We start from the raw sequence: 16616 nt of genomic DNA on the forward strand, positions 1-16616 counted from the left end.
TCCAAACGCAGATGTGCTACGGCATCTGCCAAGGGGGAAGGCACTGGGCTAGAAAAGCTCTGCGGTCATATTTGCAAAGGCAAGAAAGTTCATGGAGAAGGAGAACAATTTCAGGTATCAAGGCAGTTGATGCAAGAGGGAAGAAGGGCTTAAAAAAAGCAAACACGAATGCTTACTGGTATATATGAAAGGATGGAGTCGGCTTTCTGTGTTTTATCCAACTTTATTATGTATAGCATTCTTTTGAAGCCAATCCTGTTCTTCATTTCACCCAAAAATTATTCAAGAGTTTGTGTTCTCGAGGCATCTTTGCAATTTTACAATCATCTTGCACTGTGCCAAGGGTAGTTTAAAATGTAAGACGAGGTTCTTTACTTACGTTATTTATTTTTCCTGCTTTCTCTGAACAGTGTTTTGCTCTTGCTTAGGCAAACTTTGATTTCGGCTTAGAAACTCCATTCCTCCATGAAAAGAGGAGGCGATGGGGAAAACAGTGAGCCGTTCGCACGCTCGTCATAAATCTCTCCTCTCTCACAATAAACAGTCCATCATGTTCCAGCTCCCCCTCACGCTGATGATTTTCCCACTCTACAAATGCCAGATTTAATGCCTCCTTCAGCTCCTACTCCCCTCTTTGTGCCTCCATCCGCACCATCATTTATGAATAAAATGCTGCCTGTATCATCATTTATTAAGCTACCACGTTTTCTTGATAGGTCCAACAGCTCACACTAATGTTAATAAGACACTGTGCCGAGAAACCTCAGAGAGGAATGTCACATCAGAAACTGCGGAGCCTTTCATGGGAGACTCAAGCGAAGCTCCTTTCTAGGGCAATATTCACATATAAGGCTCCACAAAGCTTGTAAGCTTGTCTGCTTCTATTCCTCTTCTCATTTTCTTTTTGCAGGGGATGAGGAGAGCAAGTTGCTACACCCTAATGGTATTAAGGTATATTCTGGCTCCCATGGAGCTCCATCTGACTCCGTAAGTACTCCTACTCAGGTGTTAATCAATGTAGAAAAGCAGATGATTTGGCCGCGACCCAGCTGCTGGTGATAAATTCAGAGCATCCTGCGTATTACAAGAGAGGAACCTGCTCTTTGGGCCACATCTTTATTGTCACTGCTTTTTTCTTCAACCCTAATCAGCACTGAGTAACTTCTTAATGCCTTAGAAAAAGTAAGTTAGGGCTGAGCCAACAAAGACTTAGGTCTTGAGCTTGATCATTCCCCCCCTAAATCTAGGAAAAAGATCAATTTGAGCACAGTCTAAGCTAATATTCACCATAAGCAGCAAACTTCTAAACAACAGCAGTACACTCACTGCTACTCCATGCAATTACGCAGCAATAAATTACTTTATTGAGGGGTACTTGTCGTTCGCCTCGAGTCCTACAAAATGCCGAGGGAAGAGGTTAGAAAGGCAGGTCACCAAGGTGCACTTTTCAGTAACGCTTCCCATCTGCAGAGGAATAATCTCCTTTTGCTGAGCAGGCACAGCAGCTCATGCATAAACCAGATCTTCCCAGCACTCTATCTTGCAGCCCCCGCTGAACGCAGTAAGGGAAGCAGGTGCTTATATGGGTTTACGTATATTATTTGGACTGGTACATTGGCAAAATTGCTCGGACCAGTCTAGGGAAAATGTACTTTCTCTGAAAAGGAAATCTGGACAATGGCAAGAAGAGATGATCTGGCTTTCTACAAGCTGCACAATCACTCTGTGATCTAGCAGCTGGATTAAGCAATATCTTCACAAGCAAGTATAATGTGTCTGGCTTTTAGCAGGATATAAGCCTCACTGACAAGCACGAACATCTCTTTTCCCATCCTTATCCATCATCTTGTCGTTTGACAAGTGGGAGAAGAGTACTGTACATATTTATTTCCTTTCTAACCAACAAACAAAACAAAAGAAGGTCAGCAGTCTTAAATGAGAGAAGATTCCATTTGTGCTGGGGTTATGTGGTAGGGTTCTAGTAGTAGGGGAGAGGCTACAGGGTAACTACTAACAAATTGAACCAAGCCTGCTTTGTCCATGGTCATGGTTGGTAGGTGCTCCCTCCCTGTTTTTATCTCGACCCTCAGTCCTTCTGTTACATTTTTCTCCTCTCCACCTCACCGAGGGTGAGGAGTGAGCGATGGGCTGCGTGGTGCTTAGTTGCTGCCTGGGGCTAAACCACGACACCAACAATGGCATATTCAATATTTAATGAATTTTGCACGTTTCAAAGGGAAGAGGAGGTGTATAATGTTATGACTCTATGTCCTGTTCATCCACATAAAATGATCTTCGCTCTTATTGTTACATATGTCATTTGAAGACTGAACAGGAGGAAACATGCCCACTGGCAGCAGAAACTATTGCAGCAGGATTAGGCACTGTGAACAGCTCCATTGGCCACAAAACTGTGTCCCTTAAACGACAGCTGCTTAATGGGGTTTTAGATTAATGAAAATCCCAAATCCCAACTTTTTTCTTCATTTCATCTCCTTCCATTCCTCAATTTATGTGTCTATCTGGCCACTCCTCACCCCGACACATAAGACATTGGGAAACACAACACAAAATGATTATTATATATAGTTAATAAAGTGGTTTACATATTTATATAAAGGTGTCTACATAGTGTAGATAGACATATACATACACACACACTTTCATACACAATTTATCTACAGTTACATACTTGGAAAATTAGTTAAATGCTAAAATAATGCTTGTTGGTTACACTGCTTGAGCAGAAAGAAACTAAGCCCCAGTGGCTTCATAAAAATTAGGATGAAATACAGCTGACATTTCCTTGGCTGTGACTAATAAGCACTAAACAGCATATATGACGTGTACTTGGAGCACCTCTCTCTAAGGCAATGGTCACGGATCTATGGGTATGACTGGGATTATTGGGTGGCAACACTACACCTCACCTCCCAAATTCTCCCGGCTCAGTGTGCAAGCAAGGTTAGATTTGGGAAGAGATGTGATCCAAAAGCCCACAGCTGCCTGTACAGAAGAAATCACAGCTGGTAGAAATGTGTTACAGGAAAAGTTGGTTTTGGCCATGACTTTTACTTATAGTCAGTTGTCAAAGCAGAGCTCAGATCCTGGCATTGAGCTGTCTCACATGTCAGGCCCCCAACCAAACCAGCTTAGGTAAGTGAAAATACACGGTAAATATTGCTCTGCATCTCTTGGCTTCTCTCCTCCTGTAGCAATGAGCCATGCAACATTTCTTACAAGGCAGGGTGGAGAAAAACACAGTGAGTCAGAGATCCTGAAGCCCATCGCTTCCACCCAAAGCATCCATCCCTCCCTTGTTTTGCTAGAAGAAGAATGGGAAGAAGCATCCCAACTCTTCTCAGAGGCTGTGTGCCTGTTGTGGGATCCATGTAGGGTGATGCACACCCAGTATGATGCTCAAACATGTTTCCAGTGCCACGACCCAAATGCTCATCCTCAGAGCATCAGCAGCAAACTGCAGAGACCAGCTTCCCACTGGGCAGATCAATCCTGTTGCAAATGTATCTGTCAAACGTTTTGCTGTTTAAACAAAGCCAGGTAGTTAGGAGGCACATGCACAGATGACAGCTTTTAGAAGAGCATCTTGCAAGTTTTCTTCTTTTTTTTAATTTTTTTATTTCCTTATGACCCCGTTTTCTCTCCCTCATCTTCCTCCCCTATGTAGAAAATCACTATGGCGAGTAAAATGCCAGAGGCAGCAGTGCTCTTGCCGTAAAAACAGATGCTTTTTTAATTGTCCATCTCTCAGGCATAATTGGTTGAATGAAGACACACATAAAATAGACTGCAGCACGCGTGTCAAGGGAGAGAGCTTTCCTCATCTGATGAGAGAGGAAAAAAAAATTCCCTCTACTAGCCTGAGAAATGCAATAATTTAGCTGGATCCACTCAAATTCACTTTTCAGTGCCATAATTAGCATGGGCTGGTCATCTAATGTAGTAACCTTTACCCTGTGACCCAGCTTCCTCTTTTTATGGCTTGTTAGCAGGGTGGTAATTCAGGCACAGGCAAGAAAAAAGAAACATTTATGGAGCTGGGGGATGGCTGGTACAGCAGAGCCTGGGTGAAAAGCACAGGCATCTACTCACCTACTTAAAACAAACATTTTTTCTCCTGTTCCAATCATATCTATACAGGAGAAAAAGGTTATTCTTTTTTTTTTCTGGCCATTTCCTCGATGCCGGAAACCTTTTCTCTTGTCACCCCAGTCAACTCTAGATTTTAACCAGGATGTAAAGATCCTGCACTCCCAGCTCAGTGTGAAATCATATTCAATAAAAAAAAGATTAACAGCTGGAATGCTGGTAAAAAGGATAAGGAAAAAAAAAATAAATTGCGGCTTCTTTTTAATTAAACTTAGTTTGCCATTTGACTGAACCTTTCATACAAGATTGCTTCCCAACTTTGTGATTAATTCACTGGTAAACCTTAAAAACCTTTTGCAGATGGACAAAACAGGGCTTGCTTTGTCCATCTGCAAAATGGAGAAATAAAAGTAGGACCTTGATTTTCAGCATTTCAACTGAGGCTTTTAAAATGTCTATTGCTATAGTACTGTGAAATTTTTTTACAAATGAGTCTGAAATATTATCAGCATTCCAAGAGGTAATTACAAAAGAAAAAAAAAAAAGAAAACACTATTTTTTCCCGTGTCCTTTACAACTTTTAAACCTAGATTTGTAATTGAAGTGCAAACTGACCTTTATAAACTGTACAGCATCGCTAAAATACATTATTCTACAGGGCTTGGGGGAATTTGCTAGGCTCAGCAATTCAATAATCCTACTTTCTTTCATTTATGTTCTTCAGACAACGTGACATAGCTGGATTTTCCCTCTTCTCCATACGTAATTCAAGCAGGAGAGGTTGAGGGGCTTTATCAACACTATAATCTAAATCTCCTGTCAACTTTCTGCTGTAACCTGCTTTTTGGCAAATAACTCAGCTGTTTTGCCCACCTTCTCAAATGTCTCAGCAGCTAATACTCAGCCATATTAACTCTCATTTGCAATCTGCTAGCTCAGATGGTTAAATGGTCTACATACAGAAATGATCCATCAGCTCCAGCTGAACCGTCTGAGACGGTTTTATCTCTAACCTTGCCATATAATAACACACCTGCAATCATGTGCAGCACCACGAACACACAACAAAAATGTCAGGCATCAGACTTTGTCACTGGGTGATTATACTGAAAGGAAATAAGTGAACTTAGAGCATCACATGGGAAGAACACTGCAATCCTGCATACAAGTAGGAAGCCCTCAAAGTACCGATTTCACAAACGTCTTTCAGATGGGAGTCCATCCACAGACAATAGTTTTAACAGTGCCCAACCCACGTCAGCACCGCTCTCTTTCAATACAACCCCAGCTTCTCCTGGTTCAATTGAGTCATAGAATGGTTCACTGTCATAGAATCATAGAATCACTTAGGTTGGAAAAGACCCTTAGGATCATGAAGTTCAACTGTTAATCTAACACTGTCAAATCCACCACTAAGTGTGCCTGAGTGCAACATCTACACGTCTTTTAAATACTTCCAGGGATGGTGACTCAACCACTTCCCATTTCCAATGCTTGATAACCCTTTTAGTGAAGAAATCTTTCCGAATATCCAAGTTAAACCTCTCCCGGCATGAACTGAGCCCATTTCCTCCTGTCCTATTGCTTGTTACTTGAGTAAAGAGATTGACACTCACCACACTACAACTTCCTTTCAGGTAGTTGTAGAGAGCGAGAAGGTCTCCTCTGAGCCTCCTTTTCTCCGGACTAAACAACTTCAGTTCCCTCAGTTGCTCCTTATAAGTTTAGTGCTCCAGATCCTTCACCAACTTCTTTGCTCTTCTTTGGACATGCTCCAGCACCTCAATGTCTTTTAGCAAGGGGCCCCAAACTGAACACAGTAATCAAGGTGCAGAATCTACATCTGCACCTGCATCTGCAATGCAAGGCTGTCTTTCTTCCAAGAGGGACAGCTTCACCTGAATGAGTGACAGCAATTCAACTCCCCCCATCCTGCAGCATCATTTATGTTGATCCAACTTACAGCAACCTGTATTACCCCTCTCCTTTTACATCTTTGCTGAACCATCTCAATCAGCTTCCTCTGAAGTCCTGCATAAAGCCATGCTCAAAAAGGCATGTAGAAGTAGCATTTTGGCTCAAGGGTGGTACAAGCTTACTAGACAGCACTGATCAGCTACATCCTATTTTTGGCCAAACTCAAATTTTTTTCAGTTTGCACCTCTTGGGAGTCAGAACCAGAAACAAAAGCTGTTTCTCCTTCTTCTCGTGCTGTGATTGTTTCTCTCCTCCACCCCAGGATTTGCCTCCAAGAGGCAAGACTGGACTCCAGCCACAATCACCTCCTCTCAAGGCAACAGATTTCTCCATTTTTCACCCAAAAGGGAGGATATTATAATTTTAACACCATCTAAAAGGGTGTTAGACAAGACCTTGGCACACAAGGTTACTGTTTCCTGCAGCTTAAGAGAAAGAAAAAGAGAAATACAGTTGAAACAAAACACTCATTCAATGCTGTATCTTCTGAATGCTTTAACAAGTTTCTTTCTTTGTCTGCACCTTTCATAACGTGGTTGTTGCCATGGGACCAAGTGCACAGCACTCACGGTACTCAAACACTCAAACTTTATTGAACTGTTTACTGTTGCAAAGTGCAGGGGGTCACGTGTACAGTCTTAACCTTCTAGAATTATTTACTGTATTAATATTAATAAAAAAACTTTTAAAGGAGGATGAAAATTCCTCCTCAGCTAGTTTAACCCCTAAGGACGTGCACTGGGGAACTAAACTTTTTTTTTCGCCCCTCATTATCTTAAATCTAGAAAGAAAATTCCTGTTCTGTGACATTGCAATCTAGGAAAGAGGCATGACATTATTTGTTCATTATTCTGCAAGACTGAATGCATGAAGATCACAGGATGTGAACAGGCAAGCCCTCCATGTACAAATTGCATCTGTGTTTTGTGAACACAGAGAGAATATAAGGAGACAGCAACAGAAAATGTCCTGGTAAACACATAGAATCCCCTTGAGGTTTGACTTTCTTCAAAACAAAACACGCCATGTTTGTCGAACACTTGACCTTCAGCTTGGTTATTCAAGAGGAGGTCGTGGACCCATGGCTGATCACAAGCATTTTCTGGAATAAATCTGCTAAGTCACACGCTAAATTCCAAAAGCTGTGACATTACTAACAAACAGTCAACGCTGTATTGAAATTATCTTTTGTTTAAAGCAGCCTTGGCTTCTCTTTTCTTTGTAGTTTTCATCTGGCATTATTCACTTCTCTTCCTTCACGATATTTTCTCAAAGAGCATCCACATCTGGCTTATCTAGTTCCACTTCCAACAAGATAGGGAAAGGGGTTTAAACCCAATCCTCTATGAGACTTCCTCCTGATCTCTCATTACTTCTCTGTGGAAGTGTTACTTGCTGAATACCGTCTCCTTACTCAGTTGAAGCATCTGATGTCCACACACATTTCCTAAAGATCTGACTAACCCTTGGTGGTGCCTCCTGTGGTGGGTAGGTAAGTGTCCCTGCCCAGAGGGTTTACTATGGCCCTGACCGAGCACGGTGCAAAAGGACCCATCCATTAGAGCACTGCAATGGAAAAATGCAGTGATATTAGCAAGCAAGAGTGACTTCTCCAGCAAGCAGTGGCTCAGCAGATCCTCATACACTTCTCTAAGATTGGACTCTACTTTTTTTGTTTCTTTTTCCCCCCCCTCAAGCCCAGCAAGCCTTCCAGAGGATGCTAATTGCTTCCACAGATAGCCTGCAGAAACACAACTGAATGGATCAGCTGAAGCCACGGATCACAATGAACATCATTCTCGTTGACGGGACCGCTGCTCCTGGCTTTATGGCCGGTGTAAGTCTCGGGGAATAAATGAGACCTTCCACAAAGCCAACAGAAGTATTCCAATAAACATTAGAATGTTTGGATTAGCGTGTCAGACCCCTGAAGGACTCCACGGCAGAATGGATGTTCAGCCCTGACAATCGCGCGCTCCACGCCTGCACACATGAATTATTAAAGAAACTTCATCCCACAGGTCCTTCCAGTCAATCAATAGGAACTGCATCGCTGAATGCGTAACTACGGGCATAAAATCTTACCGTAAACATCCAGCCGTCCTGTCCTCCCCTCTAGGAATGTTTTTTTGGTCTCCGAAAGTTTACAAAACTTGTGCTTCTAAATCCAGCGGCAAGTCACTCCAATCAGGATCTCAAGTCATAAGATAAACTTCCTGCCCGTGGATATTTCAACCCAAATAAAAAATTATTTGCCCTCTGCAGGCTATGCTAACAGAATGTGAACTCGTGTTTCACTATCTCTAACTCTGTGGGAGGAAAGAGGCAAAATATTTGAAATAGTGGGTTTTTGTGAGGTGAGGGAGGATGGATTTTGCTTTGTTGACTCAAAATGCCAATCTTTAACCTAGTCAAATACCGTATTTCATTTTCAAAAGAAGTAAACCCCAAATTAAAAAGCTAATAATTTGGCTAATATTAGGAAGGCAAATCTGCATGTGTTTCACTGATTAAGCTCAGAAAAGCTTCTGCAAAATTAGAAAATGTATTGCTGTTCTCATGGTGGTCCAAGAGCTGGAAAAGGAGGGAGCGGTTTGTTCTATTTATTTATTCCTCCTGCTGTCACTCACAAAACAAAAAAATAAAAAAACATCAGTGTGAGTTCAGCATTTCCCAGATAAACATTTTAGAACAAATTTATGGAAAGACTAAGCACAACAGTATTTTTACAACAAGGCAATATCCAGCTATGCTTCTGCTAGTGTCAAATTTTCAGGCAAATATTTTCCAAAATATTTCACAAATAGTGTGCTTGCTTCAGGATGCCGTTGGCTTCCAAAACGGGAGCGTACACTTTTCTCCTGAGGCACCACATCAAAAGGGGTACATGGGCTGGGGAGAAGGCTTGTTCTTACAATGTCTAATCACTGGCAGAAGACAACAGTCATGTCTTTGTTCACCCAGATCTGTGCTCTGAATGACATAGAGACCATGGGACGTTACTGCAGACCCTCTTCCTTGGAGTGCATGTACAAGGACCTGTGCTCATGCCGTGGTAACCAACTTCTCCTGTCCTACAGCCCCCCTCTGTCCTGAAGATGTTACAGTCACAGTGTTTAACCAGCTGGACATAAAGCTGAAGGGCAAATCTGCAAACTGGAGATGAGAACAAGGATATGTGGGAAAGCTGTGGCTTCCATGTAACCCAGCTTTCACCTGCAGAGACACCAGCAGTGAGTGCATTCCCATGGTCTTGTTTTCTTGACTCACCATGACACCGAGAGACCAGAAACCACGAGCTGAGACATGAAAGCATGAAAAAATGACATAAGAAGCAGCAGCAGTAAAGAGACCTTCAAGAGGATATAGTTGGTTATCCCCCAGATGTCATCCTTCCTCGTCCCATGCTTGCATCTCTTGGAGCATCCATCAATTACTACAAATAACTAATAAGTGCTCCATCACTTCATGGCTTAAAATTCACAGCCTACTTCCAAAGATTATCTTGCTGTGGGAAGACACTACTGCTTTGGCCAAGGTTTCTGGCCACCTCAGACCTCTGGCAAGGGCAACTTGGGAGGAAAACAGTGAAAAGAAAAACTTCTCTGACAGATTGATTTGTAGTGACCATTAGAAACTGTTCAGGCATGTGAAGGGGTCCTCCAAGGATCTCTCTAAGCAGCGACGGTGGTCAAAAGCAGACGAATTTATCATCATTGGAGAGTTCTGCAGTTCATCACCAGCTTTTGTGATTTATCATGGGGATGTCATGCATCTGGAGCTCTGGGATTCGTAAGGGTGAGATCTGTCTCATAAATACAGTCATTAATGCAGCAAGTGTATTACACAGTTAAATGCAAATGTTGCAATCTGGCAACCCATTTTTCCTGCCAAACCTAGAAGGATTTTCATGTCAGAAATCGATGCCAGCAGCGATAAATGGAGGATAGATAAAGTTAATCCAGCGCTTTGAGTTGAACGGGGAAGGTATTACTTTGAAGGGTTTAACATATTAACGGAATCAAAACGACATTTCAAAATATTTATGGAAATCTTTTTTTTTTTTTTTTTAAGCTTATACAAGCAGTATAACAAAACCATGTAAAATATTATTAAATCCTACCCTTAATTAAACATGCTGACACTTAAAAGCTTCTGTCTCATTTACTTTAAAAAATCTTCTTTCAGTAAATTATGACTTTAAAATATCTTTCTGCTCTAAAGGAATCTGCATTCCGAAGGAATTAAAACCTTTTTAACAGAAGTTTTAAAAAAAAAAAAAATCTTTTTTTTTTAAACGCTGCCTCCAACTTATCAGAGTAAGATAAGAAAGGAAAAAGGAAACAATATGCATAAATGATAAAATGAACTGAGCAAAACAACTTTATTGTTTTATGGTAATTCAGAAAAGCTGAGGGGTGTGGATTCATCTGCCTCCCCAGCAGGTTGATGAGGCTCTTAGCCATGAGGACAACTATTCAGAATGCCTGGAGCACATGCAGAGGAAGCCAGGGATGTCCAAAGGTCATTTCAGTCCAGCCAAGGTACAAATGACTCCACAACTCACCAAAAAACAAAAAACAAAAAAAAAAGAAAGTTGAAGGGTTACTCTGCTTCTTAATGTAATATCAGTTTGGTGGGAAGAAACTGAGTTGTCTTAATCATTCAGCCTGAAGGTAAACTACCAATGGTAACGCTCCCATATGATTCAGGGGGACACTTAATGTCACTTGAGATGTCCTAAGGTGCCACCAGGTCCACAGCTGCTGTTACAGAAGTGAACGAACAGCAAGCCCTGTGCCAAAACTGCCAGCCCCATGTGTGTCTTGGACACCCTGCGGCAGCTCAATAGCCTCAAGAGCCATCTGTCTTATCAGGATGAGCTGAAGCTTGACAGACACCACTGACTGAGCTCATGTAGACACCTACCTGTAGGTGTCTTGTCCATAATGAAGGTGATATGAACAACTTGTGTCAAGCAAGCACCACGGCTGGGTCAAATCCATCATAAACTTAACGACCACATCCTGAATGCCAACATGTTTCAGAAGTGCTTCTACAAATCCAGCAAACCACCTTGGACTGAGTCTGAGTGGACTGAAGTGCTCATTGCCATTCTTCAGCTGCCTTATGCTCTTCAGAGAGGCTTCAAGCTTGGACAAGGGATGTTTCTTTTTCCAAGAGCATCCCCAAATGGAGCACCTTGCATATGTTGCATTGGCGCTGCTTTACCGTAGGCATCACTTGATTTCAGGGCTGTGTGATGGCAAAATAAATGGATGAAGTGACTTTACTCACCCTCCAAAAATGCTTCTTGTGATGTGGCAAATTTCTTAAGAAAGGGTGAGGAAGACGGAGTTCCTTCTAATCCCAGCAAAGAATATGGCAATCCATATGTGTTTCGGCACGATTCACACGCCCAGGGAAACAAAGTGCCCTGTGAGGTTGACGTCTGGCCGAAAGGCAGGTATGAGCAGCAATTCAAAAGCTTCACTTTTGGCATATTCCAGGACCATTGCCTTTGTCTCACCTCCAAGCAGCTCAGATCTCAAACTGAGCTTTCCGTTCGGAAAATACTTTGAAACTCCTTTGCAGTCCTGCGCTGTAATCAGTTCTGCAGCATAGCCCTAACAAAATCATTAAAGTGTTATACATCCAAAAGCAGTAATTTTGCTGGTGTTTTGCAGACAGTGAGTGTATATTCATGGGTATATATTCACCAATTCTGCTCAGATGGGACACTCAGGCTGTGACCACAGGAATTCTCTGCCATGCACCATCTTAACCAAGACTGCCATATCAATTCAACCAGAAAAACAGCTTTATTTTCACACACTGTACAGATGTAGAGTTGAGCCCTCTGTTGCAGAAAAAGCTCTACATATTTTGTAACGTGCACTTTAAAAAAAAAAAAAGAATGCCAATGGAAGAAGGGAGGTGGAAGCCAAAATTTGGGCTTTTCCTCAAACCAGGAGAAATAAAAACATTTTGCAGTATGGACACACTCAAAAATCTCAATGCTAAAAGCCTTGAAAATATCCTTCTAATAACTCCTCTCTAAACAGGCAGATTCTCCTGCTAGTCACTGGTAAAGGGTCCAAAAATGCCACAGAGTGAAGACTCATGGGCTCCATCCCACACACACTTGAAAAAGGGTAGTAAGCTCTGACTGGCACTCAATGTAACATTGTCCTTGACCTTGCACATGCAGTGAGCCAAGGCCAAATGTCCAATAAGGAGATATATTCCTCACTGAGCTGAGCAATGTAGGAAGTCTGGTTTGGAGAGCACAGTTCACTGCTATGGTCAACCAGCCTCCACAGAAAGGGCATCAAGGACCCTTCACGTCACTAAAAGCTCAGTTTCACAACTTCAAGGTAGCCATCAAATGCTACTTGCAACCTGCACAACCACCTTGCTCTTCCTGAGGTCACAATAAGACTGGGTCAGGTCGTGAAAAAATGAAAGACTTTTTTTTTTTTTCCTCCTAAAAAAACAATACTTCACATTTTTTTTATTAAACTTTGTTATCAGGGGAAAAAAATACTCCGATGGTACACAAGGAAGCTTTATCCTCACGGTAACATTAAAAGGGGATGCCTCTGGACCCATGCCTTTGTGTTCAGCTGGGCAGAGGTATCTGCCACCCCTAACGTGCTGCCTCAGTAATGAACCAACGTGGGCAAGACTAATACAGAGGAGCATATCATACTTCTCAGAGAGCATTGCTCAGTTTATAGGAATACTTTAATTTCCAGCCTCTTTTTTGAGGGTGTTGGGAGACAAACCAGAAATACCCACTCACAAGAAGAGAGGCTGTTTTTCACTCTCTTTTAGAGACCGTGATTTATCTGGGCATTTAAGTTTATTTACCTAAATGAAAAGCTAGTTACCTTCAGTGCTTAATGTCAGAGAAACCCTTCATCCCAAATCAACTGGCTAAGGAGGCAGATAAATTCCTTGGGAGCTTGGATTATTAAACCAAAGGTCAGGGAAAAAAACAAATCAGTCCAATTTTCCTGCCTCATATCAGTACTTAAAGAGTTGTTTGTAGCCAAGAATCACTGGAGAGAGGTGTCAGTGTTGACTACTGGCCCTAGCTCCTCGCTCCAGCTCCATGCATCTTTTTTACTTTTGCTCCCACTCCCTTCCCAATTAATCCAGGGTCAGTTGCATTCAGCCAACTCCATCTAGAGCTTCTTATGGGCATTGATGTTTCACCTGTCAGGACTTCCAGCTCCAAGCCTGTAGCATGCAAGTATTTGTGCTGGCTGTGGGAAGAGCTTAGACCAAGATTATACACATTTGGGTCTCATCTATACCCTATTCACACATCCGCAGCCAAGTCTGCTTGGCTGATTAGAGCTGGCACTCCATTTGGGATGAACTCTCCCAAATTCATTTGCCACAGATGCAGCCCTTATTCTGAACGACTCAGCTATCAAAGGGAGAGGAATCATTTCAGAAAAGAGAACAGCCCAATTTGACAGTAAGAAGCCTGCCCTCATCTGACGCTCCTTTAAATCCTGTGTATAAAAGGCAGAAAGTCTGCATGAATTTGAAAAGGAGTGAGGCAACTTTGTTGTTTTTTTCTTCTGTTTTAGAAGGACCCTGCAGCTAGGTAAGAAAATACTTTTGCAGTATATGAACTATGGTAGCTAAACATCCCATGTGGCAGGGATGTTCAAATACCCCACCTCCCCTCGCCAGCCTAACAGTCTCATTTTAGGCAGAGTGATAGTCACCTAGTTGGCATGAAAGTGAAAAGCATGGCTATTTTGCTATTTAGATACCCACAAACACCATCACTTTTCTAATAGCCAAGGCTATAAACCCACCAAATGTTCAATCGTTGCTCCCCAACCACCCTCCAAGTTAGAGGATGTTCAAGGAGAAACATGCATCAACCTTTGAAGGAAAGGGGTCGAATGGCAAAGAAGGAAGATTAAGCCATGATTTGCAGCCGGGGAAGCAGAAAACGCTGCCCCAAAGGTCTCACCTGAAGAGCTGACCCTCTGCTTGCTCCTCAACACAGAGATATATGCAGCACTGCCAGCTCTCGTGATTCATGGCATACTGCTTTTTGCTGGTGCAGCTCTCATGAGAGACAGGCAGAGACACGCGTAGAGTGTTCAAGGCTGCTTGCCTGCATCTGGTGATGAAACCAGGGGTAATGTGAAGGACACACCAGTGTTAGGACGAGAGGAAAGAATGGGAGGATTGAGGGGAAGACAGTTACTGGTCCTTCTCTGCTTGGCACCCTTCAACTGTTGGGTATGGAGATGCAACGAGCTAAATGGAAGAAATCAGGAGAGACCTTCTGCTGGAGCACGGGGAAAGGGGATGAAGCAGGACAGTGGAAGGAGACAACTGGAGAAATTCTGGGGCTGATAACAGGGGCAGGGAAGCACGGTTAAAACAAAAATAAGCTGTGTTTAGCTATCTGGACAATTAATGATAATTCGGAGATCAAAAATAATTATTGCAATTAGTGCATTACGCATCTATTTATGTACCTGCTCAGGAAAGAAGAAAATTATCTAGTCACGTTTTTGAAGTGCTCTGAAGAGTCAAGGAATTGATTCTTAAATAAAAAAATTGTTTAGGAGTGCACGCACAATAGCTGCTCTGCATGACAGAAAGGTTTTCCTGGGTTAAGGATCTCCAGCAGTTACTAAGGTGGTTTATGCTACAAATAATTTTGTACATGTAAACATATTTCCTGATTACATCGATCTCAGCAGGCTGATTTTTTACTCTTACATCCTCTCCAGTCTCCTAAATTTAGTTCCAAATCTTCTGACTATTATTACTATCACTATTTTTAATCCCCGAGTTTGCAAAACAGAGTAGATGTGAATTAGGGCAGATCTGAGGCACCGATGAAAGTAATAGATTGGAGAGAGAAGGAAAGAGACTGTAAACCAGTCTGCAAGTTTATTTTGCATTGAGAAGGTCAGTCAAGTCCATCAGGCAGATTGCAGTGTATAAAGCCAATATAAAGAAATAGAAACCAAATCCCCCCCTCTGTTCACAGCCGAATCTCAGCAGGAACTGCAGCCACACACACGAAATCAGAACCACATCCAAAGTACTTGATTTTTGCATGCACGCTGCATTAAGGGAAGCAGCTTTCATAAATTGAGCTACATTTGGAAAAGTAATTTTAATTCTCTAATTAGCATGCATACAATGAAAACTAACTGTGCGTGTTTGTGTACACACATATCTAGAAGAGAAAGTTTAATGAACTGCATCTATTGCGAGCGAAACTGAATTTTCACTTTCTCAGCGCTGCGCCGTGTGATGCTGTGATGCAGGTTTCGACACCACAACACACTTTTCCACCTATAAAATATCATTTTGCTCCTTGTCTCTTTTGTGTTTTGTTTTTTTTTTTCTTTTAGATTCATGCTCTTTGGCAAAGAGGGAAGGTGGAGGAAAAAAAAAAAAAGACAAAAAAGGAAAAAGCTACACTAGCATCTTAGTCTCACTTCACATTAAAAATGAATTAAAAAAAAAACCCTCTTTCACTGTGGGCCATCATTTTCTGTTGTCTACCTACCACCATTCTCTGCCATCTGAAACCAGTAAAAGCAAAGCTTTATACAATCAATACATGTCCTACCATTATTAATTACCAATAAAAAGGAAGAAAATTAAGTAAGCCTGACAAAAAATGTGTCCAGCTATAAAAATACAGTAGAACAAAGGGTGAGGCCAGATGAGGAAAAAAAATAAAAGTTTGGGACAAATAGAGATCTGCAACAATTCAAAACAAACTCACAGTCCGTCCTGCAGCTCTTGAGTATCATTTGAGGTCCCCAGAGATCGAAGGCTTCTCTCCAGAGAGGTCACTGTCAACAGCAGAGAAAGAAAAGATGAAGAAGCAGCACACTTCTTCAGAGAAATAAAAATACTTGATTTTTGTTCATTTGTTTATTTTTTAATCTATTTTCTGTCAAAACAACACAATCAAGTAGTGTCTGAGTAGGTGACGCATGAGACAAAGGGGACTATATTTAGCAATGTCTGTTACCCCAAAATAGATAAATTGGGATCCTTTAATGCAGGTATGGTGAATCCATTTGTCTTGTGCCATGACTTGACGGGGCATGACTGCTTGTAACAGCAAGGAAACCTCTTTCCCATGGACCTTGCACAGATCTCTGACTCTGCCAGCCCCAAACTTCCGAGCTCTTCATGTTACAGCAACTGCATGAAATTCCCAGGGCTGGAGGCAGTTCTGCTTTCTGCCAGGAGATGTGGGCAAATTCCTGGGAGTGGGAAACTTATCGTCCTCAGGAGGTCCATGCCTTGTGGCCTCACAGAACCATGCCTGGACCATCTCCAGCTGGAAATATGCCCTCGATGAAGAAGTAAGAAACTGCCTAATAACTATTTGTTGCTCTGAATACTGATTAAGAGGTAAAACACTGTTGTCCATTCTGATATCTTCTATCTCATTGTTCAAGACTTTAATACTCCACATCTTTTCTATGTTTTGGCTCAGGTAAAATAGGGTGCTC

The 16616-nt window shown here is 42.0% G+C and overlaps 1 protein-coding gene across 1 annotated transcript in view; it reads right to left on the reverse strand.

The window, feature by feature from the left end:
- Nucleotides 1-16616, reverse strand: part of TSNARE1 (t-SNARE domain containing 1) — a 230486-nt gene that overhangs the window by 144948 nt on the left and 68922 nt on the right. The window contains exon 3 of the mRNA XM_086609340.1: nt 15875-15944. Coding sequence (XP_086465466.1) covers nt 15875-15944 — 70 coding nt within the window. The remainder of the gene's footprint in view (nt 1-15874; nt 15945-16616) is intronic.

The sequence above is a fragment of the Tauraco erythrolophus genome, chromosome 3 (genome assembly GCF_009769465.1).
Source record: "Tauraco erythrolophus isolate bTauEry1 chromosome 3, bTauEry1.pri, whole genome shotgun sequence".
In the NCBI taxonomy this organism is placed as follows: domain Eukaryota; kingdom Metazoa; phylum Chordata; class Aves; order Musophagiformes; family Musophagidae; genus Tauraco; species Tauraco erythrolophus.